The sequence below is a fragment of the Postia placenta genome, assembly GCF_002117355.1.
Source record: "Postia placenta MAD-698-R-SB12 unplaced genomic scaffold POSPLAscaffold_15, whole genome shotgun sequence".
Classification (NCBI taxonomy): Eukaryota; Fungi; Basidiomycota; class Agaricomycetes; order Polyporales; family Adustoporiaceae; genus Rhodonia; species Rhodonia placenta.
This window is the reverse complement of record NW_020169846.1, coordinates 944,209-971,916: the sequence shown is the minus strand read 5'-3', so window position 1 is coordinate 971,916 and position 27,708 is coordinate 944,209. Positions and strand designations below refer to the sequence as shown.

General features: G+C 54.2%; 9 protein-coding genes across 9 annotated transcripts; all 9 read right to left on the bottom strand.

The window, feature by feature from the left end:
* Positions 1-252: 252 nt before the first annotated feature.
* Positions 253-1,663, bottom strand: POSPLADRAFT_1049571 (hypothetical protein; the record flags this gene model as incomplete). Its single annotated transcript, XM_024479787.1, has 7 exons — positions 253-395; positions 426-587; positions 645-823; positions 886-980; positions 1,037-1,157; positions 1,221-1,316; positions 1,557-1,663. The coding sequence occupies 7 exons, from the start codon at positions 1,661-1,663 to the stop codon at positions 253-255; spliced, it is 903 nt and encodes a 300-aa protein (XP_024335166.1).
* A 1,676-nt stretch (positions 1,664-3,339) lies between these two features.
* POSPLADRAFT_1049570 (hypothetical protein) lies at positions 3,340-4,651 on the bottom strand (the record flags this gene model as incomplete). Its single annotated transcript, XM_024479786.1, has 8 exons — positions 3,340-3,358; positions 3,411-3,576; positions 3,632-3,737; positions 3,794-4,009; positions 4,065-4,157; positions 4,212-4,372; positions 4,428-4,458; positions 4,649-4,651. The coding sequence occupies 8 exons, from the start codon at positions 4,649-4,651 to the stop codon at positions 3,340-3,342; spliced, it is 795 nt and encodes a 264-aa protein (XP_024335165.1).
* A 483-nt stretch (positions 4,652-5,134) lies between these two features.
* Positions 5,135-5,915, bottom strand: POSPLADRAFT_1154218 (hypothetical protein; the record flags this gene model as incomplete). Its single annotated transcript, XM_024486826.1, has 5 exons — positions 5,135-5,212; positions 5,269-5,371; positions 5,444-5,540; positions 5,592-5,616; positions 5,676-5,915. Coding segments are annotated over 5 exons (543 nt in total), but the record flags the coding sequence as incomplete, so codon positions are not given.
* An 850-nt stretch (positions 5,916-6,765) lies between these two features.
* On the bottom strand, positions 6,766-9,220 carry POSPLADRAFT_1049569 (hypothetical protein; the record flags this gene model as incomplete). Its single annotated transcript, XM_024479785.1, has 10 exons — positions 6,766-7,230; positions 7,284-7,511; positions 7,564-7,632; positions 7,686-7,856; positions 7,935-8,168; positions 8,224-8,351; positions 8,418-8,563; positions 8,629-8,920; positions 8,962-9,004; positions 9,098-9,220. 10 exons carry the CDS (start codon positions 9,218-9,220, stop codon positions 6,766-6,768), a joined length of 1,899 nt encoding a protein of 632 aa, XP_024335163.1.
* Positions 9,221-9,938: 718 nt separating this feature from the next.
* Positions 9,939-11,092, bottom strand: POSPLADRAFT_1154651 (hypothetical protein; the record flags this gene model as incomplete). The annotated part of the gene is made up of 2 exons (XM_024486867.1): positions 9,939-10,783; positions 10,837-11,092. The coding sequence occupies 2 exons, from the start codon at positions 11,090-11,092 to the stop codon at positions 9,939-9,941; spliced, it is 1,101 nt and encodes a 366-aa protein (XP_024335162.1).
* A 347-nt stretch (positions 11,093-11,439) lies between these two features.
* POSPLADRAFT_1077764 (hypothetical protein) lies at positions 11,440-12,165 on the bottom strand (the record flags this gene model as incomplete). The annotated part of the gene is made up of 1 exon (XM_024482958.1): positions 11,440-12,165. A coding segment is annotated over one exon (726 nt), but the record flags the coding sequence as incomplete, so codon positions are not given.
* A 366-nt stretch (positions 12,166-12,531) lies between these two features.
* Positions 12,532-12,860, bottom strand: POSPLADRAFT_1085814 (hypothetical protein; the record flags this gene model as incomplete). Its single annotated transcript, XM_024483042.1, has 2 exons — positions 12,532-12,716; positions 12,770-12,860. Coding segments are annotated over 2 exons (276 nt in total), but the record flags the coding sequence as incomplete, so codon positions are not given.
* On the bottom strand, positions 12,846-14,488 carry POSPLADRAFT_1082762 (hypothetical protein; the record flags this gene model as incomplete). The annotated part of the gene is made up of 2 exons (XM_024483011.1): positions 12,846-13,980; positions 14,037-14,488. Coding segments are annotated over 2 exons (1,587 nt in total), but the record flags the coding sequence as incomplete, so codon positions are not given.
* A 1,563-nt stretch (positions 14,489-16,051) lies between these two features.
* POSPLADRAFT_1060855 (hypothetical protein) lies at positions 16,052-27,356 on the bottom strand (the record flags this gene model as incomplete). The annotated part of the gene is made up of 19 exons (XM_024481311.1): positions 16,052-16,167; positions 16,221-16,453; positions 16,506-16,571; positions 16,624-16,718; positions 16,777-16,868; positions 16,921-16,995; positions 17,047-18,324; positions 18,371-18,421; positions 18,476-18,514; positions 18,570-18,617; positions 18,667-20,340; positions 20,388-20,574; positions 20,634-20,678; positions 20,734-20,898; positions 20,950-22,641; positions 22,700-25,208; positions 25,259-25,647; positions 25,719-27,175; positions 27,224-27,356. The coding sequence occupies 19 exons, from the start codon at positions 27,354-27,356 to the stop codon at positions 16,052-16,054; spliced, it is 10,344 nt and encodes a 3,447-aa protein (XP_024335158.1).
* Between the last annotated feature and the right edge of the window lie 352 nt (positions 27,357-27,708).

Genomic DNA, 27,708 nt, shown 5'->3' with positions numbered 1-27,708 from the left:
GACGGGTCAATGGCAATATCCCATGGTACCGTCGGCAGCCATGTATGGTCGCGTGTGTGGTTGTCATACTATCGTGAGGACAAGAGGTTAACCATAAGTCAAATCCTGCTCTCAGTGCCTCCTTCGAAATTGCTTTACCTCAGCGACATCTGAAGGCGGAACATCGGGCAACCTGTGCAGAAGTGCTAGTGGGCCAGGCGCTCTGCATGCTAGCATGAGCTATCATATATTCTAACACCAAGGATGTGGCCCTTACCTCAGAGCAGACGTTGTCGTATCGTTGTGGGCCAGGTCGACCGCATAAAAGAGCGGCCCACGGTGGACTGCGATACTATTGTTGGACCGTCGCTCGACCTCGATGTCCATTCCGAGGTTTAACTTAATGGTCGTCACACCTGTGTTGACATGCACCGTCTGTAGTGCACTCTTTGCATGGGGAAATAACGGCACGGCATTTTGGTCATCGACGCTGATGTAGCTCTCCGAATTTGCCCAGCCGGGAATGCGAATGTAGAACGTATACGGAGCGGATGAAGCGATCGTGTACGAGAAAAGTGAGCCGAAGGGGTATAATGTGTCGACGGTGACTGTTATCAAATATTTTCAGCGAGGGATGTGCGGATTTACTGGCCAGCGATACCTACCGTTCGTATCGACTGCATTGCCCAGAGTGGTCCCGAGTGTCGCAGGGCCCAGAAGCGCGTGTACAAGTGCCGTGCCGTTGTCAGCCAGAAGGAAACTATTGCTCCAGAATTTGGGCCATCCTTGTGGATGATTGACCGTGCCTTTGGAAAACTTGTAAACGCTGATAATTCCACGAATGCTGAACGGAAGGTACGCATACAACATGGGTAGCTTGGCTCCATCCCCATCACATTCGCGTACTTATTGTCCGTCCAGGGCACGCCTTCGGTGTGGTTGCCAACCCAAATTTGGTTGGTCTGATGCAGATACTGTTGCGACCACCAGTCGGCTGTGATCTGTAGCATACTTCAAGCATTGCGCGGGAATAAAGAGGGATGTTGTATACAAGTACCTGAGCAGGCATAGCATTGTAGGCGATCTTCTCGGTGAGGTCAGCCCACGCAGGGTCTCCCAGTGTGGCATACATCATCTCAAGTGAGAACATTGCCTCGACGCTTGCACAGAACTCTGTACTGCATAGGATAGGTTGAGTGTTATGCCGACGATCAACATTCAACGACGATCGTCACACATACCCACGAGAGGGATGTAGACCAGCCAGGTACTCATCGGTGCTGAAGATGCCCTGCGGACGCCCGTGATACTTCCATATCATATCCAGGCGAGCATACCTTCCAGAAATTCGTCAGAGAAATATGTACCCAGGAAATACAGGATCGGGTCTTACGTGCTGTCAATGTCCGCTATGTCTCCGGTGAATCGCCATGCCAGGACCTCGGATTTGAGCGCTGGAACGCTGCGTCAGCCTCTTCAAACGATCAACATGACTGCTGCAATACCTTCGGCAATGTTTACACCGTGACTATAACATTATTGAGCTTCCATCTCCCGTTCTAAATGAGAACCCTTACTTTGCCATCGTCGCCTCCTCCTCTGGGACTGCGGTCCGCGGGAAAGTGCCATTGTCAACGAAGAAGTCACCTTTCCACGAAAATCCGTGTTCTCGCGCGGTCTTCATCAGTGAAATGAGTTCACGCTCTTTTCCCCTCGGGTCGTTGTCATAAAGCCATTGCAGAACAAGGACGAGCTGTTAGTCATACAAGCCGCCATATAAATTACACGACGTGCTAACACAAGCTGAGAGCGCACCTCTTCCCAACGGACGTGCTGGAACCCGTACTGCCCGCCCAGCGCCGGGTCGCCAACGTCGTTGTTCGCGAACTTCTCCGCCGCATATGGTACAAATGCGTGTATGAGGTCGCAAATGGTTTTCCTCTCGTTCCCGTCCGCCTCGGCATATTGCTATGCGTACACATCACGCACAAACACCGGTGTCAGTGCTTCGGATGCATATATGCGTGAAGATGTATGACAGAACACACAATGAGCCCGAGCATGGTGAGGTAGCGCGGCCAGAGGAGCGTCGGGAGCGACGTATTGAACGGGTGCGGCCCAAAGTAGCCGGACGGCTCCTGCGACGCGTAGACGTGTTCGAGGAACGTCTTCACGTACCGGAGGAGCGTCTCGTCTTCGAGTTGGTGAGCGAGCGCAACCCAACCGTTGCTACGAATAAGAGCACCTGCTCAATGCTGCCAAGTGATTTTACATCGAGAGGGAGACTTACAACCAGTATGGCGCGGCTTCTTGCATTTCACTATACTCGATGGTACCACCTTGCCATACCGAGTCCTTCACGCTATACATTCGGTTTTGAGCATATCCTCACGAAGTTAGACTCTACTCACTAGCTGTACCACAGCGGCTGTTCGCTCGCGAGTCCGCGCGCCTGCACCTTTGCCATGTTCAACGCCCACCCATATGGTTTCACAACACCAGTCGGTAGGCGCGTATATGTTGGCGGGATCACTGGCGAGGCCCATAGCATATCAGCCTCATGGGGCTAAAGGTTATATCACAAGCAATTCTCACAAGTCGTATCGTCCGGAGGTGATGCTAACGCGCATATAGCTGACGACAGGACCGCCAGTACCGCGGTGCCGATAATACCTAGTTGACAGCTTAGGAGCATGACGCCTGCGCCGTTCTTGAGCAATGACGAGAAGAACGTGCAGAAGAAAAGGATTGCCGAATCTGCTCCGAATGCGACTCTCAGGTCGGCTTTTGATAGATAACCAACGGTCCGGGATCACACAGATCATGAGGTGGATCCGTGAGATAAGCCACCTTCTCCAATTCCAGCCTGATAGCGTGGATCACACATACCTCATGGTGTGTCCTTTCAGGTCCTTTCTTTCGATTTGCTAACCTATTTTTATCGAGGAATGAAATGAACAGAAGTGCACTGTGAGCAACTGCATAAGCGGATAGTTGCGCCAGAAAGTGGCTTTGATGGCGGTTGCCACGATCGCGATTCGATCGCGTCAGTCACGTGAGCGTTCAGACGCCTTTGCCACACTCCAGCTCTCTCAGTGTTTTGTACCCATCGTATATGAGCAATGCACCAGAATCAAGAGGTCAAGTGATCATTAGGCCACGCTGTTATACTCTTACACAAAGCCTCATCGATCAATCGTTGATGGACCAAGCCCAGAAAACGGCCGGGGCACTGTAACCAACCACTCACATATCCATTACTATCCCGGGTACAAATAAACTCGGTATACACTTCGTGACTCTTGTTATCATTCTACAGGGAGCTTATGCATAGCTAGGACTGTGTGGGAAACTGTTTTCTCAGGAGACTAGTTGACCACTGCCATTGCAACATCAGCACGTGAGGGAAGACGTGGAGCATATTTACTCACCCATGGACGAAGTACTCCTCTCCGGTCATGTAGCTAGCATAGTCAGAGAGTAAGAGTAATGTTTGAGGTGCCATCTCATGAGGCTTCGCGAAGCGGCCCAGCGGCACTTGGGATGCCTGGTAGTTCCGAATGGACTCTTCCATGCTCGATGTCTGGTCGGTCTCCACTATTGTGATAAGGCCATTGAGTGACAATCTTATGGCAGAAAATATTTAACTCGCCGTATCCTGGACACACGGCGTTCACACGAATGTTGTGCTGGGCCCATTCGGCGGCCAAGCCCTTCATCAAATTTGACACGGCCGCCTTTGAAGAATTGTAGAAAATCTGTGGCGCATACTTAGCTTCACGTGCAAGACATATCGCGGTAGAAGAAGACCGGCCTGCGTCAATGGCTTTCCAACCCCAACCTGGTTGATGATCTGCGAGCTCATGCTGGACGTGATGACGATCGAACCGCCCTGATACTTGCTATCGACCCAGAGTTTTGCGGCCGCACGTGCAGCGTTGAATACACCCAGAACGTTGACGGTGAACACTTTCTCAAAGTCATCTTTCGTCATCTCCAGCGCAGGCTTGACTACCGAAACACCGGCGTTCTACAGGAAACGTTGTAAGGACGCATAAACGAAGATTGGCGCGAAGAATACATACGGCAACAAGACCGGTGACTGGTCCGAGCTCGTCATTGATCTCTTTAAATGTCTTTGTGACGAGGTCTGAATCGGACACGTCGCATTTGTATGCCTACAAAGACGTTGAGACCCAAGCGAGTCAGTGGCGGGTGGGAAATGGGCTTACCTTGCACCTGACGTTGTTGTCCTTGCCGATTTTCTCAGCAATCTCGACCGCGTCCTTGGAGCCTCTGTATATGATCGCGACTCGCGCGCCGGCAGCCGCCAAAGAATCAGACATGGCACGCCCGATGCCACGGTTTCCGCCGGTAACGATGATGCACTTTCCTGTTAGTTTTGTTAGTCCTCCTGAGGCTCCCTACCCGTTGTGGCTTCACCGCACCTGTAAAGTCGATCACAAAGCCTCTTGCAGCCTTTGGGATAGGAGCCATGGTGTTCGGGCTGTTGTTTGCGTTGAGAGGAGTATGCTGGTGGGTGAATGAAGAGAAAAAGCCGAGGGCCGACTTCATGTTCACAATCGAGCTTTATTCAACGCTGCCTAGGGTGTACAGATCGGAAGGAATATGCTCGCCTGTCATGGGCCTGACATATCCTTCTCCTCACCATGACGCGCCGACTGTTTGATGATGACGTCACGAAGACAGAGCTCCGCGAAGATGACAAGTGACAAGTCGTGATCGAAGCCCTTAAGGACGCGCACACGTGATGAACGCGTTCGAAGGACCCGGAGCTCGATAACGATGGTACCCAAACGGCTTGGTGGAGGGAGGTAAACATTCACGGAGCGAAAATACATGCCGAAGAGCGAAATCCATTACTGTTTGGGCTTCACAGAAAGTTACGCCACACAGTCAGCATGGTGCGAGCCTTATCATCAAGAGAGATAGCGCCATCCGTTGGGTGACACCAGCATCCCGGCTGACTATCCTCCTCGCTGCCGCACACGATCGTATCCGATGATACCTATGGTAATGAGCCAGCGGTACAAATGGTGATTCTCCCATGATCCTACACCGGTATAATGTGCACCAAGAAGACATGCTACGCGTACGACGGATCCTACCATGATGTCAGTTGGCATGAACCATTTTAGTTGTCGTGACGTACCCGCAAGTCGAGTATCTCAAGTGGCAGGTCCCGCAGTTTCACATGAGCACCGTCGCAGTCCTAGTAGTGACCGATAAGCATGGGTAACGGCGTGTTCCAAGCTTAACACATCATACCGTATATATCGGAAGTTCAGGATGTGGATGGAACGTCTCTTTGGAGACGCAGTCCAAAATTGTTTGTAAGCCTGGTGGGTCGGTCAAGCGAAAGATGCCATGACTGAACGATGCATCCGAGGAGTAGTTGTTGCTTAATGTGATGCTTCCATATCTATAGCACTAGACGACTCACTCCGGGGTCGAAGAAGGAGCACATACAACCATGAAAGCTTCTGGCAGCACGCGCTGAAGTGTTGCTAGTGTATGTAGATCCTCCGAAGTCAAGAAACCTGACGTTGGGCTGAGGGTCGGGTACACTGTAAAGAGCATGTAGTACGTACATGACTGTGAGGGATGTGTGTGGATCTTCAAGACGGCGTGTTTTCAGCCTAGATAATATGAAGTTGTTGTGTGAGACAGCTCACCGATCCAATAGTCAGGAACCCCCGTTCTTCTGTTAACTTCTTTACCAGATCGCTGGCTTCAACCATGCAAGTATTGCTCGTGGATCTCTGCTTAGGGATCAGCAGGGCCGTAACAACATACTTGCTGTCACGCTTTCTGCCGAGCAAGAGCCCACAGGTCTCCTTGTTCAGTGCGGTGTTGACCTTTGCGATCGATATGAAGCGAGGTAGGCATTCCCGAGGTAATCTGACCGGTGTCAAACCAGAAGAGTGATTTCTAATGTTGCTAGGTGGGAGCGTGGACCGGGGATGCGTATCCGGGACAACTATTGGCTTTGGTGTACTAGGAACATATTCTCCTTTACGCTGATGTTTGAAAATCGGGTAGTGAATGAGATCTTTCCGATCTGTCACGATTACCGTCTTGACGTCTGCTGAGCCGTCAAAGGATGCAATCGCCTCATCGAGTGTCAAGCTATTCGACGCCGAGTCGATTATAAGAGACCGACGCCATATTTCGTATCGGTTTACCAGTATCGCCTTCAATCCCGAGAGTCTGTCTAGTAACTGTTGTCCATGCTGAAATTGAATCAATCAACGACTGATCATGGCGGCAAGGCAAGCAGAGGATAAAAAGATGAACCCGCGGTGTCCTACAGCGAGACCTAGCATGTATATCCACACGCACGCTCAACAGTGGTACGTTTTAGCTCTATTATAAACTCATACCTAGCCGATCTGTCCTCAGCAGACAGCAGACAGACCGGATGGATGTAGAGAGTATTAAGTATATGAAGATTGCGCACCTGATCCAGGTTACTTCTTTGAGAGATGTTGAGTGATACGTAATACTCGGAATGTGTAGGGATCATCTCCAGAGCGATTGTGGCAGCCTTTGCATATTCCACGAATGCCCCTTCCATGTCTTCACCATTTACAAGGTCTTTTCCCTTGTTGCGGGCGATTTGAGCTGCTTTAAGCCAGAATTTTAACGTTTTAGATGAGTCCCAGTCAACTCTGGCTCGCTCCGCCAATTCCCTTATCGTTGCTGGACGAGGACCGATGGTATTTGAAGAACTATCCCAAGCTGGTACGGATCATTAAATTCCGCTCAAAAGAAGTGGATGACGAGGCCACCCACCTTGATCCATGATTGGCGGAGACACAACACGCTATCCTTACCTGTCAGAAATCCGAGGAGGAACACCATGTGCTCAATACCACTGACTATATGCGGTGTTGGCGGTACAATCTCAATTACAGGAACACTTCCGGTCTCAACGTCACTTGCTGGTAAATAGCTGCCTGCAACATTGAACTCAGCTGAGTTGATATTTCCAATTCCCGGTTCCGGTCGGGATGGACGCCCACATGCTGATGACAGCCGTGTCAGGGCAGTCAGCATGTTTGGGCGTTGTCCAGGATCCATATTCCAACATGCTTCCATGAGTGCCCATATGTCGTCGGAAAGGTCGTTCACTGGAGGGCGCTTCGGGCGATTCTGCAGCACCACGACTTGATATATCACAGCCGGGTCGCGACGGCACTCCTCGAAGGGGAGACGACCTGCGAGGACCTTTGTCACACAGGTTTAGCGAAGAGCAAGAAATATACTAGATAGGAATGCACCTCGTACATAACCATAGCGAATGAATAGATGTCACTCCTCCTTGAGGGTCGTGAGCGCGATTCTCCTATGCTTTCGGGGTTAAGCAGCTCTGGCGCCATCCAGCGCGTAGACCCATGCGCAATGGACGTTGTAGTCACAGTGTTGACTGTATCTCCGTCATAGATAACACTCGTAAGACCAAAATCTGATAGACGTGCGTGGCCATCGCTGTCAATCAGGATGTTTGCCTACATATGGCGTCAATTATCAGACCCTTGTGATAATGTGTGTTCGATTTACCCCCTTGAGATCGCCATGTACCATTCCCATGCGGTGAAGATATCCGAGACCATGGGCAATATCAATGAGCTGTTTCAGGATGAGCAAAACTGGCTCCCGAATGTCACCGTAGATACACCCACTAGGTCGAAGCGATCCGCTGTAGGATTGGTCTTCAAGTACGCGGTCACATTTCCGTTTGGCATCCAGGGACTTAGAATACAGAGAGGGAAGAGTGTGGTGTCTATGCCGATGAACGGAGTGATGTTGGGATGATGTAGCCGCCTCCACTGGATGGCTTCGTTACAAAATCCCTGCGCATACTAGTCAGACACGTTGCCTCAAGTAGACAAGTAAAGTATCGCAGGGCTAGCCTCGTAGATCGTGCGGACGCTGCTGGATTCATATGTCCGGAAGACTTTGAGGGCTACGTCTTGACCATCGTAGTGTCCAAGCCAGACATCCGAAAAGCCTCCAGCTGCTACAGCATGTTTACCCTTCTTCTCTAATTTCCCTGACGACACTATGCACGAAGCAGGAAGTGACCTGCTCTTTATGCACAATTTACGCAGCGTGTGAAATGCTGTCTTGTGAAAGGGGCTGTGTGTAGGCAGGTGGTCCAATGCCTGTAAAGTATGTTTTGAACGAGCATGAAGGAGCGTCGATAGTCACGATATTTACTTCGTCCAGAAGCTCCATGATTGTCGATGTTTCATCGTCCTCCAAGGAGAACAACGTCTTGACACTCCCTTGGCTTCCCAAGACGAATTCGAGTGCCGGTATTGTTTCTTGGCTGGATGGCTGGAAGACTGATTTATGATTGTCTGAATATTTTTTACTCCACGAATACTCAGGTCAAAGCTCACAATTGTTACCATGTATTGGAGCATCCCGAATTATACTTGGGCAGGTGGTATATAAATTCTCCACGGCTATCTTGATGTCTCGCCAACGAACGAGTGTTTCCAGATAGAGGAGTTCTGACCATGCTATGAGCTGCTCGTAAAAGATATGGAACCACCTATGGGACAATTTAGCATAGTCGTTCAAAACGCATGGTAGGTGAGATATCATTTGCAGACTCACCTCCAGACTACGGACTTGATTGCGTCATCGTGGTCTTTGATACGGGAGAGTAAATGCTGACGTGCGTAGTATTCACACATCTCTAGAAGAACTCGCAACGATCTCCTGTAAATGTGTATCTCCTTATATGGGCACCGCATGGCGAGATAGACCCGATAAAAGGCATCGGGCGAATTTGTGAACAGTGTCGGCGAATCGCCTCGTTGGGGCAGTAATACAGAGTCCTTATGTATTTCTGGGAATGTGCGCTCTGGACTATAGATGCTAGTCAAAGTGTCAGCACCGCCTTGTACTGGTTTACTCGGTGTATTGCGCATATAAGCCAATTCTCACATTGGTAAGAGACCGATGAAATCGTTGACAATCCCCGGGGAATCTGGAAACAAAGAAATCACCTGCTGAAGTATACCGCTCTTTGTTTGGTCAACCCAAAGTTGCAATCCTCTTCTCCACGAAGTCTACTACATACGATGTCATCGGACAGGGGAATCTTGGAGACAACTTGCTCCCTAAAAGCTTGTACGATGTCTTTGTTCGAGGCGTACTGTTGTTGTAACCGGTTGAGAAGCGACTCTAGCTCATGGGGGACCATTTTTTGGCCAAGACGAACTCGGGATCATAGCCAAGGTCAGGGCCTACATGACGCCCGAGCATTTATCGGTGTAGAGGCGCTGGTAGGCGGTGCGCACCGGCACACACCAGGCAGGGGGGTCTTTGATAAGCGATTTATGTAGCCCGAGATGCTATGAAACATCCCTGGTCGTAGATTGACAGCAATATGAGCTGCGGACCTGCTATTTGACCAGACTCTTAGAACCAGCCGTCCACAACGCTCCTGGAATCAGAGCGCAACTTATGTTTTGCATAAATAGATAAGTCATATCAGCAATTGCCTAATTGTAAAATTAATCCGAGGTATAAGTATATATATAAATAGACATTTACAAAGTGCAGATCGCCTCCACTGGCTCCAGCTACTTGCTCTTTGCTTTACTCAGTAAACATCAAAGCAACTATTAGGACGGTTATCATACATCGTACATTGACCGTAGATAGCATTGTTATCCGAGCTCTATGGCGCTGATTGATATACAAATGCAATGCAGTGTTATTACTACAATGAGGAATGTGTGCGGCGTAATTGTACTACTCGAAAGTCGAAAATAGGTACTACAGTAGTTATACTTCCATGTCAGATGTCAAATAACCCATGAGACCGTGAGATGCGTAAGTGAGAGAAAACTGTCAGTGCTACAGATGTTATGAGAAGAAGCCAAATACAGAGAGAAAAGGCAAGGTGCGAAGGGACGTTAATCGCTCGTCCATTCGCCGCCACTTGCCAGTTGAGAGAAGACGCCGCGCTTCTCCATGAGAGTCTGGTACGAGCCCTGCTCGGCAACGACGCCGTCATGCAGAACCAAGATCCTGTCGCACATGCGCATCATCTGCAGCTTGTGCGTCACGACAATTGTCGTCCGGCCGACCTTGGCACGCTGAAGCGTCTCCATGACTGCTGCTTGATTTGCCGCGTCCAGCGCGGAAGTGCACTCATCTAGTATGAGTATGTGTGCTGGTCGTGCCAGCGCCCGCGCGATTTGTAGCCGCTGTGCTTGCCCGCCCGAGATCAACGAGGCGTTCTCACCGACGAGAGTGTCGTATCCTTTGGGCAACGACTCGATAAAGTCATGTACGTGTGCGGCCTTTGCTGCACGTTGTATGTCCTCGAGGGTGAGCGACTTGCTGCCATAGGAGATGTTCTCGGCGATCGTGGCATCGAAGAGGTTAGGTTGTTGGCTGACGACAGCAACGTGTTCGCGCAGGTGGTGGACCTCAGTTGAGCGCAGCTCATTCAGTCCCACCGTGATGCTCCCGGAGCCAGGCTCGTATAGGCGCTGCAGGAGCGCAGTAAGCGTAGATTTCCCCGAGCCGGACGAGCCGACAACAGCGACACATTCGTTATCCGCAATCTCAAGGGAGAGATCCTTGAGGACGGGAACATCCGGTCGCTCGGGGTAGGAGAACGAAATGTTATTGAAAGATATAGAGCCCTGGATCGTTGGGCGAAGGACACCGCGCGACTCGTCTGTGAAAGCCGATAGCTTCAACAGCCGGTTGAAGTCTCGGGTCGCCTGCACCGACTTGGCAATCCTTTGGGCTAAAAGCGGAGTCAATAAGAATGACGGTTAAGTATCAACGAAGTTCACGCACTGAAGGCCATCAGCTGGGAGCCGATCGAGACGGTGAACACCACCAAATTCAAGACTTGTACCATTTGTAGGTAGGTATAGGTACCGCGGGCCATAAGAACAGCGCCGACGTAGAATAGAAGGGCTTCAGCGAGATAGATGAGGGCACTGGCAACCCCGTAAGTGCAGCCCTCCACAAAAGCACCGCGCAGCCCAGTGGAAAGGGCCCTGTCGACAGATGCGTCGAACTTCTCCTGGAAGGCGCTCTCGAAGCCCATCGCGCGGATGCCGCGCACGTTGGATATAGCCTATAATCAGATCAGCCGAATGCTTCAAACCACTCATGGCAACGACGTACATCGTAATAGCCTTTCGCGACCTCCTCGCGCGCACGCTTGCTCCGCGTCTCGCACTTCGCCACCAGGTTCGTCTGCACCATCATCGTCAGCGCAAACACCGGCGCGATCGCGAACCCGACGAGGGTCAGCTGCCACCCCCGGACTAGCGCCCAGGTCAAGCCGATCCCGAGCATCGCGACGACGACGATCGCCTGCGCGAGCACGGTCGCGATGAGCGAGCGCGCGTCGTCCCCGTCCTTGATGAGGATCTGCACGAGGCGCGCCGGGCTGTTCTCGCTCTTGTCGAACCACTTCTTGTCCTGCGCCAGCACGCGCGTCATGCAGACCTTGCGGATGCGCGTGACCCAGCTCATGGCCACGACCTCCATCACCGCGTATTTCAGCCCGATGAACAGCCCGTCGGCGGCGGCGACCGCGAGGACGATGCCGCCGTACATGTTGATGACGGAGCTGTCGCGAGCACCGATGGAGACCTCGAAGAAGATGCGGGAGAGCAGGAAGGAGAAGACGGGGGTCATCGCACCGCTCGCGAGACAGATCAGGATGCCGACCACGAGCGTGGGCTTGCTGGGGAGCGTCGGGTAGATATCGCGAATGAGACTCCAGAACGACTGTTCGCCCGGGGCTTGAGCAGCTGCCTCTGGCTCGGCGCTGGTACACTCGATGCAGTCAACCTTGACATCCGTAAGGGCCGACATGCCCTTCTCGTCCCAGCGCAAGCGCTCCCGCTTGGCGTGCAGCTTCCCCGCCTCCGCATTTGCGGCGCAACGCCTGTTTGTCGCCTGCGCCCCAGTCTTCTGCAAGGCCGCCTTCTCGGCATCGAATTCGTCGTCGTCCAGGACTACTGGCGACCAAAGTGTGGTCGTCGACCGATTCGAGACGATAGTGGGAGACGTCGGGGTGAACTGCAGACTGTAGCGGTGGCTCGCGGAAGTCAGCGTAGCGGGGGGCGTCGCCAGCGAGGGGATGTCGATGTGCAGCGTCTTGCGGCGGCGCTCCCTCGGAGACTCCTCAGCCGGCGCCTCGGGCGGGACGAATCGGCTCAGCCGCTGGGTTTCGCGGGAGGCAAGGACGGCGGGCGGGGGGACGACCGTAGTCGGCCTCGTGAGGTCAGCGACGACATCGAACATCCAATTGCCCATGGTGAGCGGCCGGAAAGTCGAGTGTGCGATGCTTTGGTGCCTCAGTGCCTTCGTGCTGACCTTGACGGCCGCTATCTCCTCCTGAAGCTCCACGTCCTGCTGCTCGAGAATGGCCTCAACGGGGACCGGCTCCGGCTCCTCGTCCTGCGTCTCCAGGAAGCCGCCCGTTGCGTCCTGAGTGTCGGCCATTTTGCAAAACTCGCCGTCTTCAAGCTCCTCAAGCTCGAATCGGAAGCCCTGCTCGACGAGCCTTCCCTCGTGGAGCACGTGCACGAAATCGTCGAGCTCAATTTGCGAGAGGTCGTGGGTGATCACGACGGTTGTCATATTGTGTCGCCACCGCTTGATGGCCTCGAAGACCAAAATGCGGGACGTTGCGTCCAGCGCAGATGTCGCTTCGTCTGCAACACAAATTCAATACATCGTCGACATCTTTCATCACAACAATACGTACCAAGAATAAGGACAGTGGGATTGCGGAGGAGCGCCCGCGCGATTGCCAGCCGCTGCTTCTGACCACCCGAGAGATTCGCGCCTCCTGTACCCAAGGGGGTGTCGTACCCATCCGGGAGGTCCCTCACAAACTCGTGCATGAGCGCCGCGCGACACACCTGCTGGACCTCGTCGCGCGTCACGTCCTCCGGGCGTCGTGGACTACCGGGATACGCGAGGCCCATGGCTACGTTGTCGTGCACGCTCATGTCGAAGAGAATGCAGCCCTGGGACACCGCCGACACATGTGCGCGCATCCAGTTCTCATCCAGATAGGCGATGTCCTGATCGTCGAGGCGAATGGCGCCGTGCTGCGGGGTGTACATCCGCAGGAGCAGTTGCGCAACGGTCGACTTGCCCGATCCAGAGCCGCCAACGATGAACGACATCTCGTGGGAGGGCAGGAAGATGGAAACATCCTGTATGACCGGCATGCTGGGCCGTGAAGGGTAGGCAAACGTGACGTTGTCGAGCTCGAATTCTCCCCTGCACTTCGCAGGCACAATCTTGCGGATGTGTGTTGGGCGGCGAGTAAGTTTCGAAGGAGCGTGCACAGTGGAGTTAGATTGTCCTATGGGAGCAGTGACGGTCGAATCCGCGAGGGCGACCAGGGCCGCCATGGAGAATTTGCCTTTGTTGAGCACAATGAGCTGCGGAATGCACATTTGGAGGTTGCTCGTTGCGATGAGACATGCCCAGAAGACCGACATGACGTCGCCCGGGCTGATTTTGCCGTCGCGCACGAGCTTCGAGCCAAACCAGAAGCCCTGCACGAACATGGCCATCATCACGAACTGTGCGCAGCTCGACGTGACGCCCCAGACGGAGATGCACCGGTTAGCGGCCGTTTGCATGGCGTCAAGCACGCGGCTGATGTTGCTATGTTCGTACGTCTCTGCGTTGAACGCCTTCACGGTGGCAATCGCAGCGAGGGCACGGTCAACGAGAGTCGCCGCCGTAGCTGTCTGTGCCCGCTCAACCGTAAGATGGGCACCGGCAAAGATCTGCGACAATGCTTGAATGAACATGAGCACAGGAACGGCAGAGAGGATGATCAGCGTGAGCGACCAGGATCGAGTGAAGGCGAGGACCAAGCAGGTTACACAAGTCGTAAGGTACTGCACGATCATCCCGGAGGCCAAAGACGAAGCCATGCGGACCTCGTCCGTTTCCCTGAAAACGCCGTGAGCGGCGGCCATTCTGAAAAAAAAAAAAAGATCACAACGCACCTTGCGAATTTGGCCATTAGCCCACCGGCACCAAGGGGTCCGTCTCCCTCTGCGCTTTGTACGGAGTCCTCGGCACCCATCCTGGTGTCAAACCACGGCATGTCCTTGCGCGTCACGGCTGCGTAGACCATTTTGCGTACGGACATGAGATTACGTTCGCCTGTCCATATCCACAAGCTAGATGTGATGCTGCTGAGGGCAAGTGCACCAGCTGCGAGGCCAACCAGCTCCAATGCTGCGAGCCCCACCCCGTGCAGCAGCGCGGACTTTGCTGACTCGGATGGGTTTGGCGTCGTCGGGAACTGTGCAAATGCATCAAAAGAGAGACCAATCACGTATGTCATGAACGGCGCGATGCCACCCGCGAGCATGGAGGTGAGGATGGCTGGAAGCACGATGAGGTAGAAGTCGCGGCTCGAGACCAACGAGAAGAGCAGACGGATGGAGGGTTGTGGAGACGGGCATTCGGGAATGAGGTTCTGGGGTTCCGCGGGTTGCTGGTCGATGGTGGTGGTGGAGTCATGGGTCTGCTCGAGGTCGAAGGCGGAGGCGTCGGGGGTCGTTGCGGTCGTCGAAGGCATGGCGAAAGGTCGACTGCGAGGTCCGCCGGACAACGCACGAAAGGAAAAGATGGTGAAAGGTGAGGAGAGCGAAGACGAACGGAGGCTCAGGAGGAGCATGGCTTTTGTCTTTTGTCTTTTGCATCGCGGCACACAATAGACTCTCTTCCATAGCAAGCGCCCGTCATTGTGTTCCGACGGCGCTTCCCACACGCACACAATTGTCTGCCTGCCATATTGGGACACGGCGCTAACATCGGCGAGCTGCGTGAAACATGTCCTTGCACGGCAGCTTTGGGATATCCAAATCAGGAGAATCGCCGCCAGCTTGAAAACCTACCCCCGCATAGCAGGATATTCACAAGCGCACTGTGTGAGCTTCAGATGAGCTTTCAGTGAGCTATGCGATGCATCTGGCACTGTCAATTGCCTTTCCGGGGCAGACAATTAACGGGCGCTTGGTCACCGATCGTTCCTGGGAAATTGAACTCCGGGTTCCGCAAAGTGCGGCTGGAAAGACTGCATTGAGGCTGGCCTCATCCGTGCTCGACCACCGAAAGTAGGTGTACGAGTGACCTCATGTTACGATTTATCACGTTCGTTACCTTCCGGTTGGTAGAGTAAGTATGGATGATGCCAGCCTTAGCATAATCCTGCTTTCCTTAACGGCATATTCAGAGACCCTGTACTCAGCCATACTTGCCTTGCTTGCTTTAAGCCTAAAGAGCACCTCACTTGATTCCCTTGAGTCGAGTACATCTAGGCTGTCAAGGAGATTGGGTAATTCTGTGGGGGGGGGGGAAGAGCGAAACAGCCTCATCACAAAGCCGCTGCCGTTAGATGCTTGCCACTACTACGATCAAGAGAACCAAGACGCGTCAACGGCAGCTTACCTATTTGGGCAAGCTGCCTTCCAGAATAGGCAACAACAGGCGGCGATGATGCAATGGAGCGCGCTGATGATGACGATCTTGATGCATCGATGCGCTACGGCATCGTGGTGAGATGTAACTTTGGCTGCTAGCAGTACAGATTCGGTGGTGGTGTTAGTATTTGAGGCAATACTAAAGTGATCACCAAGTCGTGCTGTGTCTCAGGCCAAGCATAGGACTGCTGTCCTTCAGCCGCCTGTCGCCACTCTGAGACGACTCATTCAGACATTAGTCGAGCGGTCTCGTCGGCTGACGAGCTTTGCATACTCTCCGCACGGACTTCATGATTTGACAAAAACGTAATCATTACTCATTATCCAGGCGTTATGGTGGCAATACATCTAGTACAACATCCGCAAAAGGTAACATAAAGCATCCAGATATCGTGAACATAAATCATAGCAGATATAGTACATAAAGCATCCGAGCAGCGGGTCATGAACAACAGCAAAAGCGAAGACCATAAGACATACATGAGCGCATAACATCTTCATGTCCGTGAGTTCATAATCAAACAATAATTTCAGCGGTGCAGAGAGTCGCGCGGCGAACGAGGCCCGAACAGACCAGGGCTGGACTGCGGGGGCGCTAGCAAGGTCGGCTCGACAGCAGGCGGGGTCGGTTGGAATGCAGAGTCAGCTGATGGCAAATGATCAGCTTCTACATCTTTATGTGTCGCATCGGTCACTTACGACGCCACTGTGCCCACGACACAGGCCCCCTCGGCTCCGGCGGGGCCTCAGGGGCAGGAGGAGGTGCAGGCTGGTTCCTTCGCGATCGACGAGACGCTCTCGGTGCAATGACTTGTCTCCATGCAGGACGGGCGGGCAACGGCTCTTCGGGGGGTGGAGGGGGGGCTTCGGCCGGTGCCTCCGCGGGAGGTGCACCAGGGCCGCCTCTTGCATACGGTCCAAAGGCCGGTCGCCTACGTCGACGGTGTATGAGTATCCTGCCGCGTTCACGGAGTAACAACGTACCATTCAGGATCGAACGTTCCACCGGGACCAAATTTAGCTTTGAATTGCAACATTTCACCAAGTTCACTGTGAGCGGTTAGCAAGAGATTCCTTCGAAGTGTCATGCGCAAGTACTTACTATTGTTCTTTGCGCCGTTCTTCCCTGAGCCGTCCGACTTCATTGAGAAGCATGCGGACCTCGTCCGCTAGCGACCTGCTGAACTCTTCCAGGTACTGTAGGAAGCAAGCATTATTTCCCTGAGACGGAGGTTATGATGCGAAAGTCGCTTACCTCCTGCACATTGAACGAAATCCGATCGTGAGCTGTAGCCCTGACAGCCTCCATGGTCCTTTCATGCTGCTCCGCGCACTGAGCCCTGATGGCTGTTTGCCTTTCGTCAGAGACATACACGGCAGGGAGCTGTTGCGCACTTACATTCCAGCATACCAGCAACCGATTCGCCCAGTTCTCCCCGGACGCGAGCCAGCTCGGCAAGGACGTCTTGCAGGGCTAGTATGGTGTGAGTTTGCTATGCTCATAGCTAGATTGAGCATCACGTACTGGGATCATCTGCTCGGGCTGCTCTTTCTTCCTCAGCGCGGGCTCTCTCAGCTTCCATATCGTTCAGGATTCGGTCTAGCTTGTCCGAGAGCTGAGCTCGCTCATTAGCCGATTGCACCATGTAGTCCTCCTTCCGGGCCCATCTCTCGTCCTCAGCATCCCGCTTAACGACAATTTCCTCGCGCTGCTGGATCACGAGGTTGGTCAGCTCGGTGAGCTGATTTCGAACCGCCTCGTTGTTCTCGAGGATCTCGATACGCTCGTGTTCCCGTCTATCCGACTCCTCCGTAAGCCTGAGCTGTCGCTCGTTCTCAAGCTCTGCCTTGACAAGGGTGAGCTCCTCCTCCAATGCACGGATCCGCGCCTGCTGCTCCTCGCAAAGCCGTGCCCGCTCGGCCTCCATCGCAGCTTGATTCCGCTCCCGTTCTGCCCTCTCCACTTCGCGCTCTCGAGCAAGCTCTTCACGTTCCAATTGCACAGTTGCTAGGATATCCTGTGCGTGGCGCGTAGCTGCGTCCTGTGTTACTGACCGAATAGACTCGATGACTGACTGTGCGTCTGCAGCAGGCGGCGGAATAGGTTGCACAGGAGTTTCCGAGGTAGGTGCAACATCCTCCATGGCATGCTCGAATTCCTCCTGCTCGGCCTCAGCTGCAGGGGGAGGTACCGGGATGGGGGCTTGAGCGCCAGGAACGATGGAAGCCAAGCGATCCTCCAGATCTCTCCATATAGTTTCGTAACGTTGCAATGCCTGTCGATGTTCTTCATCTCGCTGAGCCTCGCGGTCCAAGAATACACGCTCTCTTTCATCTTCGTGCCCTCTGAAACTCTGCTCGCGTCGTTCTTCCGCATCTTGTGCAGCAGTGAGGGTACCCGTGATTTGCCGCTCCAGTTCATCAAAGCGATCTTGGCGCTCCCGCTCGGCATCCGCAAATCCGAGATCTCCTGGGCCAGAGATTCTTTCTATCACAGGCATAGGGGGACTAAGGGCTGTGGGCCGCATAGGGGTGCGAGGCTGAGTGGGAACTATGCCTTGATCACGATCAGCTGGTCCCGCAAATTCTTCTCTCGGTGGCCCTTCGTCAGGCTCTTCGAAGTGCTCTTCTAGCCGCGAGCGTGGAGGTGGAACATGGGTCGCTGTTGGCACCCGTGCTACTGATGGAGTTGCAATAGGCACCGCAGGTTCGTCCTCGTAGGCAGCATCGTCCTCGTGGGAAGGCTCAAACGAAGGAGAGATCGATCGCGCAGTGGCGGTTCGACGAGTCTGCACACGAGATGCTATAGCTGCGTCAGAGCTGTCATCCATTGTCATGATCAAACTCACCTCCAGGAGTGCGTCTGTCCGCTTCCTCATAATCCCTGGCTAGCTGTGAACCTGAGTACGAATTCAGTTGCCGTACCAATCTCAGTGAATCATTGACCATCATACCATCACTTGGAACACGCCCCATATCAACATCTTCAGCTTCTGGTAGGAGATGTCAGTACTGTTCCAGTCATGTCATGAAGGCCAGAATGTTTACCTTCGGGGAGCCCGCCCTCGCCATATGCACCCGACGGGACCATGGTCACTAGAAGCATTCAGTTACAGATTCGCGGCATAAGGTAAAGTAAATATACCTTCGCTGGGTCTTCGGTCAGGACGTGAAGGCCGCTGTGCGCCAGGACCAACGCTGGGGGCAACAGAAGGTGTACGATGAGGCTCAATCTCACCATAATCAATAATGGTGGGTGTAGCTCCGGGGGCGTCACGTCTTACTGAAGGGCCTCTCATGACAAGTGGAGGTGACTCCTCTTGATAAGTTGGTGATGGAGACTGAGACCCTTCGCGTTCTGGAATAGGAGATGGTCGACCAGTACGAGGCACACGCTCAGAGCGTCCTGTACTTCTCTGTCGAATGGGACGATCTGAGGGTGATTCCGGTTCTTCGTATCCAAATGTAGGAGATGGAGAGCGTGATCTTGCGCCAGGGGGTCGCACAGGCCTTGCCAAGGAAGGATCCCCGTATCCCTCTGAAGGGGCCCTGCTGGGTGCACGTCGACTGCCGCTGGGACGCCTGCTCGTGGTGCGCTCATACTGACTCCCTTCGTGAGGCGAGTATGGTCTGCCGAGGTCATCTCTTGGCCGTTCTGGGCCACGGCGAGAGGACGAGGGTATTCTAACAACTAATGCCTCATTGGCCCGTGGAGAACGGGTCCTAATCGTGACAGAGGTTGGTGTGCGCGCGCGAGGTAGTAGTGTAGGGGACGGCGATCGCGAAACATCAATATGCCTTCCCGGCCGAGACGCCGTCCTGATCACCATTGGACTCATAGGCTGTAGGGGCGGTTGTTGTAAATATACAGGAGGCCCACCAACTGGAACATGCGGCCCAGATGGTGGGATAATGATAGGTGTGGGTGAATGTGATCGAGACCTGACACTTCGTGCTGACCTCTCGGGGGAGCGCTCTGTACGTATCATGAAAGTGGGCTCTCCACTCGGTGACCGCGAACGTGTCGGTGATCGGGAACGTCTCGATAAAGCAGAGGAAGGCCGTACGTCGATTTGTTGCGGACCCGGTGGCATGGGAGGCGCGGGTTGAATTATAACAGGTGCCGTAGATGGTATAGGCTGACCCGGAGGTACATCAGGATGTCGAGGGGTCCCTGGATGAGGTATGGTGGGCGGATGCACCTCAGGAAGGACTTGAGGTGGCGGGGAGTGCCCCGGGCTGACAAAACGAGCTGGACGACCCTCATCCTCTTCAGAAGGGGTTCCTTCAACACTCCGCTCCATCATAGGGGCCTGAATAACACTGGGAATCATCGGTGGTTGCGTTTGTGGCGGTATGACTGTTATAGGAGGACCGGGCTGGATACCAAATGGCGGGGCAGCCTGCATAGGGTCCAGCGGTGGTGGTATGACGCGTACGTCCGGGGATCGAGCCTCATCACTCGGGGTGAGATCACTGGCAGCATCCGAGAAAGAAGGAGAAGGAGGAATCACATCTCGTTCGTCGTCGGCAGGCCAGCCTTGCTGCTGGAGAGGCGGAAACGGCTGCTGCGGCTGAACATACACATTAGGGCCGGGGATCACTGGAATCTGGGGGAAAGGCATCTGGACAGGCGGGGATGCGGGTATGACAGGCGTGAAGTCGGGAGGCGGTGTCCTGTCGTCTCGATAAGGTGGAATAACAGATGTGGGCTGTGGTATGAAACCAGGGGGAAACGGTTGTTGAGCATGAGTATCCATGACCGGTACGGCAGGGGTACCAAGGATCGGTGGTGGTGGCACTCCAGGAGCAGTGAAACCTTATAATACATCAGCCGATGCTGTCAAACACCAGGAATGAACTCACCTTCAGGACGACGACCATCCAGGACATCACGCATTAGATCCCGGAGTTCGTCAACTCGGGCATTAAGTCCGCGAACCTCAGCATGTCTATCATGGACATCGCGGGCTAGCCATTCATTCAGTTCTCTGAGATAGCGCATTACTTCTCGATTGTTCTCGATGTTTGCCAACTGTGCGGCACGGTTATCCTGTAATCAGATGAAACGTCTGAGAGTACAGTATACGAATGCCGACATGACAGACGCACACGCAGTAGGGACAGAATGTCATCGAATGGAAGCTGTAAGATCGTCTAGTGAATGGCATAAATCATTGAGCTGCTGCGTGAACGCACGTCCAACACTCACCGGCGGTTGTGCAGTAGCCATGGGAACGAATGCACTAGGCTGACCTGGTGTACCGAATTGACCTGGAGGAGCAGGAGTGGGACCAATAGATCCTGGTACAGCTGGCGGAGGCCGTGTGTCGGCGAATCGTGCAGGTGCCGTTGTAGGTCTGTGTTCAGTCCCTTCCTATGAAACGTCATTCGTATGTCATACACTAAGAATGATAACAGGGCATACTGTCTCCCCAGGCACGTAAAAGCCAGATCCGCGCCCTACGCGTTGTATCCGCCGCCTCCGCACTTCATCGTCGAAATTAATATCACCTTCAGGGACAGCTGAAGGACCAGGTATCGGCGGGCCTTGAGAGTGTACGCGGGGTGTATAAGAGACTCCGCCTTCTGATGGCGGTGGTCCCGGTGCAGGCCTTCGCGGAGGCACACGAGCTACTGGTCTACGGGGACCTTCATGGAAGACAACCGGCTGAGAAATAGGGAAAGTGCCAGGACGGTGAGGCAGGTCAGACTCAAAGATCGGGCTAGCGCTCCTGGGACGTGCGATTCTGGGACCTGGCCGGTAAGTGAGGGGGATTATTGGTGGCGGCAATTGGACTGGCTGCTGCACTGGAGGTGGACCATCCGCCATCATTTCGGTCAGTCGTTCATCGATCGAGGGGCCTGCCCGGACTGGAATTGGCATCTGCAGGGGAGGGAGGTCCCCACTTACTTCTTCCCTGAACCTACGTAGATGTTCGAGAAGAGAAGTATCCGAGCCTGACGGATATAGCGCCTCAGAGACATCGTCTTGCGCAGTGCGCGGCGGCCGTCGAGTTTGATCCATAAGATGCTGCAAGATTTCCTCAATACGTCTACAGCAGTCAGATATATCAGGTACGGATGGGCGAGACCGTAACTCGTCCAAGGTTTGACTAGTGACAGCCTGACCATCCCGAAGGGCAGCTAATTCCTGTTGAATTTGGGCTAAGACATCCCTAAACTGTGTAAGGCTGACTGGAGGAACAGGTCTTGCTGTCCCGCTCGATTCAGATGATGGCGAAAGAGACGGAGGTGGCGGTGTCGGCGACAATGAAACATCACTTGGGGTGGGAGACCGACTTCTAATCGAAACGCTTGAGGCAGGCGGGGACGATTCCGGAGAGGGACTGGATGTAGAGGGCCAAGACGGTGACGGAGGCATCGCAGGATAGGATTCCGACTCTAACAAGCTTAGATCATCCGAATGCGCCGAAGGCAGAAAAGACATCGACTCAGCGATCGAACTATCTGGGGATGAAAGCCTCACAGGCGGAGGAGACAGAGATATTGCGATAAGTCGAGGTCTCTGAGGGTGCTGAGGGGATGGCTGTACGATGCCCCGAGGACCCATCAGTGTGGGCGTTACTAGGTGTCGACCGCCAATTGGGGTCGGTGAGACAAATTCCCGACGATCGACAGGAGTTCGTGGAGCTGCCTCCTGGCCACTGACGGGAGTCATAGTCGCTACATCGCGATGGGCTATAGGCGTTGGCGACAAAACATCACGGGATACCACAGGTGTCGCACGAGGAGAAGCAGATATGATACTGCTGCCACCTACCGACCTGTCTTTCCTGGGTACTGGAGGGGCCGCCTCGTAAACCAGCCTGTGTCCTAATTGCCCCAAGATTTCGTGCAACATGGGCATGATATTCTCAATTTGCTCCGCTAGATTCCTGTTCTCGGCGCCTCTTTGCTGATCTACTTCATGGAGGTACTGTAACAGCCGGTTGACATCGTGTGTGAGAATATGGCTAGGTGCTTCCGACGGCACCGTCTCCAGGTTTGACATTATGGAGGGTGAATCACCCTGCGGCGTCGTGATACTCACACTCATTGTGGCAGACGGCGTAGATAACGAGGGCGATGGTGGCAAAGGCACCATGGGTGGAGAAACCTGATGATAGAACTCCTTAGAAATATGCTAACTCATGCAAACCGAATGGCAAACATACAGGTCTCAGGGCCAACGGTGAACTCGCAGTAGACAGCAGCGAAGGCTCGGTGGATGGCTCGATTTCTGAGATGGGGAAATCCAACAGTGACCTTGCGTCTAGAATTGAAGAGCGCATTGAGATGGATGAGGCAGTGGATACTGACGACGGCGTGCGAGACAGCGTCACGGTCGGTACACGTTCTTCTGTGGGCTGAGGGGTTGGCGACGGTACACTCGGTGGAAGTGAAACACTCGAGGGAGTGGGTGTGATGGACGACGAAGGTGAGGACGGAATAGTCATCGACGAGGGACTGCTGACTTCTGTGATGGGAGTGAGCAGACTCATCTCCTGGGACGAGTATACTGAACCACTCGGCCGCAGGAAAGAAGTCTCGAACGAGGTGTCCGGCCCTTCAGGGAGCGCAAGTGACTGAACGGAAGGCGACGCCTGAAGAAGCGATGATTCATAAGACTCATCGGTCTCAGCACCCCATATTGACTCTGGGATGGCAGGACTGGAAGGCGTCGGCGGTTGCCCAACGCTAGATGGGACGCTAGACGGGACGCTGGGCGTCAACAAATCGGTTGGCGACACAGTCGACTCCGTGGGGGACGTGATAGAAGAGTCGGACGGTAGGCTGATTGGAAGAGACTCAGATGGTGGAATAGGAGATGGTCCAGGGATCGACTCGAGAGGAGATTCCTCTTCCTCAGACGGCTCAGTGGGAGATGGCGTGGGTACTATCTCCTCAGATGAGACCTCCGGCTCAGACTCTGTTTCAGACTCGGTCAACAGCACCGGTACTGGTTCTGGCTCTGGCTCTAGCTCTGGCTCTGGCTCTGACTCTGGCTCTGATCGTGATTCGGGCTCCTCCGACAGATCCTTGGATCCAACAGACGGGCTGTATACGGAAGGCGGCAAGGGGATCTCCTCTGGGTACAACTGTCTCGTTTCGACAACGCTTCCCGGCGACGAAGGGATTGTTGGAATTGCGGAAGGCGCAATGCTGACGACGTCCTCTTCGGGTTCTGCCTCGAGCGGCTTCGCACAGCGACACTCAGCAGTCTTGTAATCAGTCTCCGGCTCCGAGGGGCAAACCTCCGCAGTGATGTACTCGCTGGGTGGCTCCGTAGAGCAGACCTCGGCAGTCTCATATTCCGAGCCAAGCTCTGAAGGGCACTTGGGGGCTGTCTCGTACTCCGTCGGACAAACCTCCGCAGTCTCATAGCCAGACGCAAGTGACGGGATTGTCGGTAGCGACACAAATGATGACTCTGACGGCGTCTTCGCCGTCACATATTCGGAAGACTCTGAGGTCGTAGCCGAACGCGGGATGTAGAGGTCGCTCCTGGCCTCATCTGAGGATCGAGAGTATGAGTCGGAGGAGCGAGTGCCTGTATATCCAGATGTAGGAGTTGGTGTATACGTGCGGGAGTAACTCTCTAGAGTGCTGAAGCCCTCCGTCACCGACCGGCTGCCAGATGGACTAAAGGTTCCCGAGTTCTCCTTGTCGGAGTTGTCCTCCGTGCTGCCAAGGTAGGACGAACCGGACTGAGTCCTAGAGCTGCTCCTCTGCGTACGGCGCCTAACTTCTCGAGACCTAGACAGCCCACTGCGCGAAGGGGAAAGCGAGTATGTGTCACTTGAGCCGCTGTGCGAGTCCCCAAGCGTCGACATCGACGTGGTTCCCCTATAGGAGAGTGTTGATACCTGGATATTTGTCCCGGAGCCAGACGTGAGATCAAGTGTACTTTCATCCGTGACCAAGCCTGAAGACGTGAATGTCCTTGTGTCGGCGGACGTTAGCGTACGCGTGTCTGTATTGGTCAGCGTAGAGGGGTCCGTAGTCGTGAGGGTACGCGTAAACGCCGAAGAGAACAGGCTTGATTGGGACTTCGACGCGTTGGATCCAGCAGTAAAGAATGCGTCGTCTGATATGGACGTCGCACTGTCAGATGCCCGGCTGTGCGCTTTCTCGCTTCCCCTACCCACACTTGGCGGCGGCGACATGTAAACATTGCCACTTAGACGCGGGCCACTGGATATCGTGACTGGAGACCCGTCACCTACGGGAATTCCGCCAGCGAGACCAAGACCGAAGCCTAGGCCAGGACGTGCGTCACGAGCTCGCCGGACGGCCGACGCGAACTCCTCATCAAGGTCAGTGAGTGAGCTCGTCCGCCTCAGCGAACTGCTTCTGCTAGGCCCAATGATACGAGGATCACCAGGGTGCAGGAACCCTTGGGTGCCAAGAGCTAAGTCATCAGTGGCGCGTGTACGGTGCGCAGACGCAAGCGATGGCCGACGTGAGAGGCCCGTGCGCGTACTCGACCCAGAGATTGACTGCAAGTCCGAGATGTCAGGGATGTCGCCAATGAAGGGGACGTAGCGCGTAGATGCAGAACCAGAGGCAGAGCCAGAACGCGCGCTGTCAGAGCTGGTGAAAGAGCGCATGGTTCTGATGGACCCTGTAGGAGAACCTGTTGCCGAACGATCAGGAATCGACACGGCCCGGTCCATCACATCCCTTCAAGACATTGTCAGTCTCATACAGAGGATCGAGTATGAGGCACATACCATATCGCGCTAACCCATCGCACTCTTTCGCGCGGACTCTCGGTAGCCAGGCGTTCGATACCATCACTGTACGACAGTTGGAAGGGGCATAGAGTATCAACTAGCACCACCTCTGGCAGCTGGCTGTCTCCCCACATGCTCGCCTCCGCACTCTGCTCCCGGGCAGCAATAGTTCCAGGATCGTCCTGGGCCTCAGGATGCGTTGGAGACTTCAGCGACTGGACCTCCGTGCAATTCAACAAATCCAGCGTAACGACTCCACGTCCCCCGCCAGGGGCAATCCACGAAAGAAGCAGCATATGCGGGTACAGCAGTGCCTGGCATCTTTGCCATCTATAAGGCGGCGCTGCATGCACATTGAGATACCAGAGCAATCCGATGCGTATGGGCTGCAAAACGAAGAATGTCGATCAGCGATTGCTCATTTCATCATCAGCGAGATAAGATTAGATCCACTTACGTCTTGTGTGTCAGTAGCGCCAGCATAAAGACCCAACTCGGCAATGTCGAATGGCGGCGGGAGCACTTCGCTGGTGTCCAGGGACTCACTAGTAGTGGTGGGAGGATCACTGGCTCTTCTCGTGCGCTGACGACTATTCGCCTGCAACGCTCGATCTCGCAGCTTGGCGCTTCCACGACTCGCCCGCCGACGCATACTAAAGAGACCTTCACTCTGTGTTGGAGATGGAGACGTGCCAGATTTGCTCCCCAATGCAGGTGTCTTGTCCTTCCAGTTCTTCATGATGTTACGCACGCGAGTGACAGAGCTCTTGTCACTTGCGAGGGGCGACACTTGGCGCGGTGTGAGGGTCGACGGTGTGGGTGTTCTCGATGCCGAGGTCATACTTGTCGTAAAGGTGTGCGTGAACGTCTGCGAGCTGGGATTTGTCGTTGAAGCAGTGTCCGACTCAGTGTACATGGCGCTTCTGCCAGCCGTGTACGTCGATGATTCATCAGCACTAAAGGGAAAGTGCGAGTCGCGAGACAGAGCGCTCGGAGTGCGCGGAGGCGGAGACAAGAGTGATGACAGAGTGTTGTCCAAACCGGAGTACGACAGAGATGTACCAGTCCTGCTCTTCGTCGGCGATGAGGGACGCGACCCTGAGCCGTATCCAGTCGTGCTTCCGTACCCATACCCAGTCGAGCTCGCGTAGCCGAAAGCGGAGCTACTTAGTGTGGGCATGGAACGGCTCTGGGATGTCGAATACGGACTGGGAGACCGTGGACCAGATGGGGCCGACAGCGTCCTCGTATGGCCATGGGACTGACCTCCGCTTCCACTCGTCGTGACAGATCTGTCTTCAAAGGCAGCAACAAGCTCTCCGACGCGCCTGCCTGGTACAAGATGCGTCCTGCCGGGCGTAGCGGCCCTTTCACCCGGATCCGTGGACGAGCGCACATGGAGAGCAGGAGATGCCCTGCCTTCCGTGTTCCCAGACAGCCTATAAGATTCGCCGGACTGGGCGAACGAGGTGGGTCTCGAGGGTGTGTTTTCAGTGTGTTCAGATATCGTGCTGAGTCTCTGCCGCTCAGTCATGGGAGCCGTGGTCGAGCGATAGTCGCCAGAGATTTGCGAGCTGGTGAAAGTGGATCCAGAAGCAGTTCCAGAAAATGACGTCCCCGAACGTGACGTATACGTGGACGGTCCGGTATATGAAGTATACGTAGAGGGTGACCTGGATCTTGACGATCCACGCGATAATTCCGAGAGGTGGTCCTCCATTTCGGTAATCTGGTCTTCGACATCGTCGAGCGAGATGGCGGCTTCCACTTCTGCTTCGTCTATAATTGAATTTTCGTCGGAATAAGTCTGGCTGTCTGAGTCTCTCGATGTCGGCGATGGCGACACCATGATTCTACGCATCTGACGGCCCGAGGACGCGTCGTCGCTGTCATATGATGACGCGATTGGGGTAGCTGCAGGAAACACTTAGTCTGGCAAGTATCATTATGCACGATGCTTACCACTGCGAACGGAAGAAGAGAATATTGAGGGGGACATAGGAGTCTGAGTAGCGGATAACGTTGAAAAGGTAGCGGTTCCGAAGAGAGGAGATCTTGGGCCCGTTGAGGGCGCGGTCGTCGAATATTCGGACATGTCGATTCCAAGTTCAAAACATCGGGTGGTGTTGTAAGTTGAGGTCGTTTAGATTGCTGCAGCAGTGCAGAGACAAGCCCTTAACGTCGTAGCTGATGCTTGACAGAGCGAACCGAGGTTTCACAGTAATACGAGGAGTCCAAATTGAACATGAACTTCAGGGTGGACGTATACGCGACCGCGTTCCAGCATGTGACCCCGACAGATTGATGACGATCCTTTGGCTGGCGCCCAGATAGTTACCGAGCACTTGTACTTATTTTCTTTACTTCACTTTACATCCTGGTCTTGGCCAATGAGTGCAGAGGATTGAGTCGTTGGAGATGGCCGCTATCTTTCACGAAGAGTTCAG